At 34.7% G+C, this 5,728-nt stretch overlaps 2 protein-coding genes across 2 annotated transcripts; both read right to left on the bottom strand.

Moving 5' to 3' along the window:
- On the bottom strand, positions 1-906 carry LOC109205160 (FAS1 domain-containing protein SELMODRAFT_448915-like). The gene has a single exon (XM_019367837.1). It carries the CDS (start codon positions 904-906, stop codon positions 1-3), a length of 906 nt encoding a protein of 301 aa, XP_019223382.1.
- A 2,415-nt stretch (positions 907-3,321) lies between these two features.
- Positions 3,322-3,956, bottom strand: LOC109205163. Its single transcript, XM_019367839.1, has 2 exons — positions 3,816-3,956; positions 3,322-3,611 (listed from the first exon to the last, which is right to left on the bottom strand). The coding sequence occupies exons 1-2, from the start codon at positions 3,946-3,948 to the stop codon at positions 3,418-3,420; spliced, it is 327 nt and encodes a 108-aa protein (XP_019223384.1). The 5' UTR covers positions 3,949-3,956; the 3' UTR covers positions 3,322-3,417.
- Between the last annotated feature and the right edge of the window lie 1,772 nt (positions 3,957-5,728).

The raw sequence follows: 5,728 nt of genomic DNA, 5'->3' as shown, positions 1-5,728 counted from the left end.
TCAAACCCAAAAAAATATGAAAAACAGAACAGATATGTCAAACATTAATTTCTCAATAGGAAATGCTCTAGTTGAATTAGAACTCCTCCAACCATCAATAAAACCTCCACCTCCTTCAGGAAATAATAATGTCTTTGGCTTCGGCTTTGGCTTTGTCTTTGTCTTTGGTGGGATAGGTGCAACAGTTTGAGTAGGCACAGTATTGTTCTCTGGAGGAGAGAACACATGATCAGCACCGTAAACGGAATATTCAAGAACTTTATTAACACCATGTACTGTAAAAGCAGAATTTACGTAAACATCTGGGTAGGTGATTTGAGAGCCATCGACAGTAAAATTGGTTAAAGAATTGTTTGTAATGACGATGAATTTAGAAGGTAAGAGAGTTGGAAGGCGAGTGTTGGATTTGAACTGTTGGAGATCGGCGAAAGAGAGGCGTTGTGGGATTATATGATAGGCAATGAGAAATGGGTCTAAGTTGATATTGTGATCGCCAGGTGTTTGATGATTTGACATGGCGTCGTTGCCTGGGATGAAAAAAGTGGCGGAGAGCGGAAGAGATGATAAATCTGTGGAAGATAATAAATTTGCCCACCCTGCAAAATCCCCTGCTCCGATTAATGCTTCCACTATGTTGTTTAGTTGCTGTTCTTGGATTTGGTGCTGTGTGAGCGGCGGCGGCGGTGGAAATGTGGTGGTGTTGGGTTGTTGATATGGCGGCGGTGTTGTTGGTATCTCAGTTGCTTCATTGTTGATCTTTAAGTTCGATCTTTTCAGTGCTTCAGCTGGAGTTTTGTACTCTGTTTTCTCTGGTAATGATTTCAGAATTGCAAGATCGAAATTGGTGTCATTCAGATACAGAGGAATGCTGTTGGGTGCAATGGTTCTTCCATTTCTGATCATCATTCTCACTGTAGAAGCAGCATAAATTTAGAAATATAAAGATAACAGCAAATCTTTTCAAGAATAATGAACAGAAAACACAAGTAAAAGAACCTATATATTTTTTCAGTATACAAATACATGTAGAAAACTACTAGCGTCTAAAATTCAAGAAAATAATAAAGGAAGAGCAAAAAATTGAAATTCTTAACCAGAATGAACAGTGAAAAAAATACAAGCAAAAGAACCTCTATCATTTTGAGTACACAAATGCCTACAATTCTATCACTATATCACAAAACAGAAACGCCAGTACTGTCTAAAACTCAAGAAAATCCAAAAAAAGGAGAGCTAAAAAATGGAAAAAAATTCAACCATAATGAACAGAGAAGAACATGTAATGTGAGAAAACACAAGTAGATTTCCAAAAGAAGCAGTAAATAAAAAAGATCCCAAAAAGCAGAGCCAGAAACTGAAATACAGAGAAGATCTATTCAACTATAATGAACAGAGCAAACACAAGAAAATTTCAAGCAGAAACTGAAATGGGTGAAAGTACGCACCAATATTGGAGATGAACCAAAGGTAGATGAAAAAAAACAAGACAAAAACGGGGATAAAATCACACAGCCTTAGAGCTCTGACCCTTCTCCGCCTGTGAGGATTATGCATCCGAAAGTTGAAGAAATTGCCCATCATTTTCGTGATCTCTTTTTTTCTTCAGAAAGCCAAAAAGAGAAATTTCTTGAACCTTTGTAAATGTAAAATTGAGATAGCTGAAGGATAATGAAATGTGGAAGGTTTTTTTTATACAAGAGGGAGGGATTCAGTTAGTTAAGGAGTCGATCGGTTCTGTTGGAAATGGCGGGAGACCTTGTTGGTGGGCTTGCACCGTTGCACGTGCCAAGTTTGTTAAAAGGGAAAAAAAAAAAAAATCATTATACAAATTGAGTAAGATAATTAGTAACTATTTGTGATTGTTTCACTTTGAGAACAATTTTGAAAGCACAAATAATTCCATGATTTTTTTTTATTTTTTTTGGGAAAGTTTAAAAATGTAGTACTATATGTTTACATTTACTTAGAATCTAGTAAAACATTACCTTGAGTATAGAGAAATGTACTGATCATGATTAATTAATATATACTCTCACCTCAATTTGTCACTTGATTTTAGTAAATTGATATGTTAAATCTGGTCTCTAATTTGGATACTTAACTTCTTCTTTAAATTTGGTTAATCAACTTTACATGCATGCGCTTTGATACTTAGTTATGGTTAATTAATACTATAGTACCTATTATCACCATAACATATAATTTGACACCAAGTTTGAGTAAGTTCTTCCCAAGTGAACACACCCTAAATCTTTTACTCGCATATGTTTTATCTTTTTATGAGTGCACCCATTTTTTGTCATACCTAATAGGTTATGTATAAATTTAAAAAAGGTTATGTGAAGTGAAAAAGTTTGATTTCTTTCTTTAACAAGTATAGAGAAGAAGGATTTGCAACTGCTATGATTTCTGCCACGAAAATTGCACTTGAAACGAATATCGAACCGAAATTTCGTAAGAAACATATGATATATAGGAAAATAACAATTTGATAAGAATGTTGATAATAAAATCTCAAAATTTTTTGAATAGTCCTTTGGATTTGATTACTTTATACATAGTAGACAAGGCTATTTTTTTTCACTTCAAAATAGATTTGAACAATTCGAAACATATGAAAATATTTTAGTTTTCTATTTAGCAGTAAAAATTAAGATCACTAGATGATGAAAATTTGAAGAAATATTGCCTTAATCTAGAATGTTCCTTAAAGCATAATAATCAATTCGATATTGATGGTTTAGATTTATTTTCGAAATTAAAATATTAAGAAAAATAGTACAATTAGAAGATAACAGTTTAATTGATACACCCGGTCAAATAAAAAGATTTGATTCTTTTTCCAATGCCTATATTACTTATGGAATAATGTTAATAACTCTTGTTACCGTCGCTTCAGCGGAAAGAAATTTTAAAAATTAAAATTAATAAAATCTTACCTAAGATCAACAATGTCTCAAGAAAGGTTAAATAATGGATTAGTTATATTGTCAATTAAGAAAGACTTATTAGGAATTATTGATTATAAGAAAATTACTAATAACTTTGTATCTAAAAAAACGCTAGAAAAATAGACTTCAAATAAATAAATAATTAAAAAAAATTAAGGCACCTCAATTACCATTAAAAAGATGATCTTGACTACCATTAAAGAGCAATATTAAAGTGAACATGAATTCCCATTTCAATTAGAGCAATAGCAAAGACACTGTTTTCATTCACTTGGATCAATTGTTCTAGTACAAAGAATCAGACTCAGATTGCAAATCCACAAATTTGATTTCTCAATTTGATATTCTTCAATCAACACCTAAACTCATTATTTAGTTAAAATTCATATAGAAATACGTAATAGTAGAACCTGTTTAACCACTACAGCATATAACACTGAAAACAAAGTACTTATAACACTTCCAATCAATTTTCCTCAATTAATTTCACCATTAATTTTCCTGAACAAGCAGCTAGCTTCAGTACTGTAATGTTGCTGCGAAAAGGCGGTGGTGTTGCTGGATTTGGTGCTAAAGAAACAAGGTGAAGTTCATCAGTTTGATTCAGATACTGCATTTTTCTTCCTCCATTATTAGGCAGTGGCTTCACATGAGTTCTCACTGTTTAACCACAATAGTAAGTAAGTTACCATATATAAACAAACTCCTTTTTACAAAGAAATGAACAGAAAAGAACGTCTAATCATCAATTTTCTATCTGTTGTCTGCAGTAATTATTAAGAAGAATGAACAGAGGAGATCATAATAATGAAAGCAAAAACAGGATGTATAATAATCTTAGCCCAAAAGAAGAAGAATATATACCAGTAGTGAAGAACCGCCAGAAAAGGAGGATCCAGGAGATGATCCCACAGAAAATAAGAATCCAGTTGATTATCCTTAAAACTCTCCCCGGCAATCTGCGCAGGAGACGGTTAATTAGGAATCTCATCAACATGAACACCACGATTGATATGATGAACATGATGATCTCTTCTGCAGTAACCCTAGCTATGAGGATTGAGGACTAAGATCGATCTTATATAGCTAAATTAGTTAAAAGTCGGTTAATTTGTTGAAATTGGCGCCAATTCGTTTTCCTTTTTGGGGTGCCTCTGCCACGTGTCATCTTTCTATTAGACTCGGTTAAGTCTTTGAAAAATTGGAATGAAAATCAATTTGCAAAAGATGTTCTATCAGAGAATTCGGTAAATACTGAGGAGTAATACACTTTTTGAGTAAATTTATGAATAAAACTTTCTCATAATTCCACGTAATAATTCTTGTGAACAAGTGATAGGAATGGATACTACGTTTATAACGAGAATTTTACCCAAGTTTTTGCGAAAAAAATAATTAATAATTTATGAAACTTTTTTTGAGTACATTTTAATAAATAAATTAAAATAGAAATAGTATGCTAATCGACAACATATACACGCATACCATTTCAGTTTTCTTCCTTTCCTATATGAAATTTGCATCTAGTGTTATATGCATTCCTTGCGCAAAAGTTTGCCAATCTAGAAACCTGTTAGACGTTGTTCTCCTTCACCCACCCACTGTCATATGTGTCAAATTTTTTTTCTATTTTTCCTACATTTAAGATCGTTATTTGAAGGAAATTTTACCTCCTATAGCAAAGGTATATGTATAGGGTCAAATTTGACCGTCAACGTCTCTACGCCAGTGGGTACGCTCAGTGAGCGTACGCCGACTAACGTAGCGGGTACGACTCGGACGTGGGGACAAAAGCGACATCGTTTAGGACTCAGTATCTTCACTAGGGAGACGTTACCTATCTTTGTAACTTTTTGATTATTTCGAGGAAGATCTCTTATTATATAAAGGAGACCTTCACATTGTAAAGAGGGGGATTTTTTGGAATAATACAACTCTCTCATTTTCTGACTTTCTCTCTCTATCTCTGCCTCAAACGAACACATGCTCTTGAGTTCATATTATCACTTTGCAATACTAGATCTACAACAATAACATCATCTCTACATCTCTAGGTCTATTATATTTGATTACGATTTACCCTTTTCTTATTTTTGATTGTTTTCTAGCTTACAAAGTATATTGTTAACTTTTGAGCCAAACAATTTGGCGCCGTTTGTGAGGATTTCGAGAATCAAAATTATAGTATCCACCTAGAGAACAACCAACTACCATTCTCTACACCACACAAACACAAAAGATGGCTGAGAATAACACAAGATCGAAAGCTATATTGGGTGTCACTACCAATCTCCTTGGCCCTCTCAACGAGGTCAGTGATGATGGCATCCTGAATGCAACCCCTAGCATCACATCGGGTACCTTCCCAATCCGAAGATCTGACGATCTTGTACGAAAAAAGAGCTTCCACATCTGCGGCCACTGAAGCACCCTCAGCGGTCAAGAACCTACTGGAAAGATGGCTAACAAGCGCTCTGAGTGGCTTGGTTGAGAGGTCACCACAAGGTAACATCAGGTGTACACCGACGGTAGATACCACTGCTGCCGTGGGTGAACCGGAAGTTGCACTAGCAAATAACGAACCCGTCGAGACACAGACCAATGATGGCACGCTAACAGCCATCCTAAAGAAGATGGAAGAAATGGAAAATGAAAACAAGGCGCTCCGCGATTAGATGAAGGAACATCAGGAAAGGGTCGACAAGATCCCCGGTGCTCCCAAGTTGCTACCAAAAAGCGACGTGGGAAGGTTCGTTGAACAACCATACACTGAAGAA

Source organism: Nicotiana attenuata, unplaced genomic scaffold (assembly GCF_001879085.1).
Source record: "Nicotiana attenuata strain UT unplaced genomic scaffold, NIATTr2, whole genome shotgun sequence".
NCBI classification, from domain to species: domain Eukaryota; kingdom Viridiplantae; phylum Streptophyta; class Magnoliopsida; order Solanales; family Solanaceae; genus Nicotiana; species Nicotiana attenuata.
The sequence above is the reverse complement of the archived record's forward strand: the minus strand, read 5'-3'. Positions and strand labels throughout refer to the sequence as shown.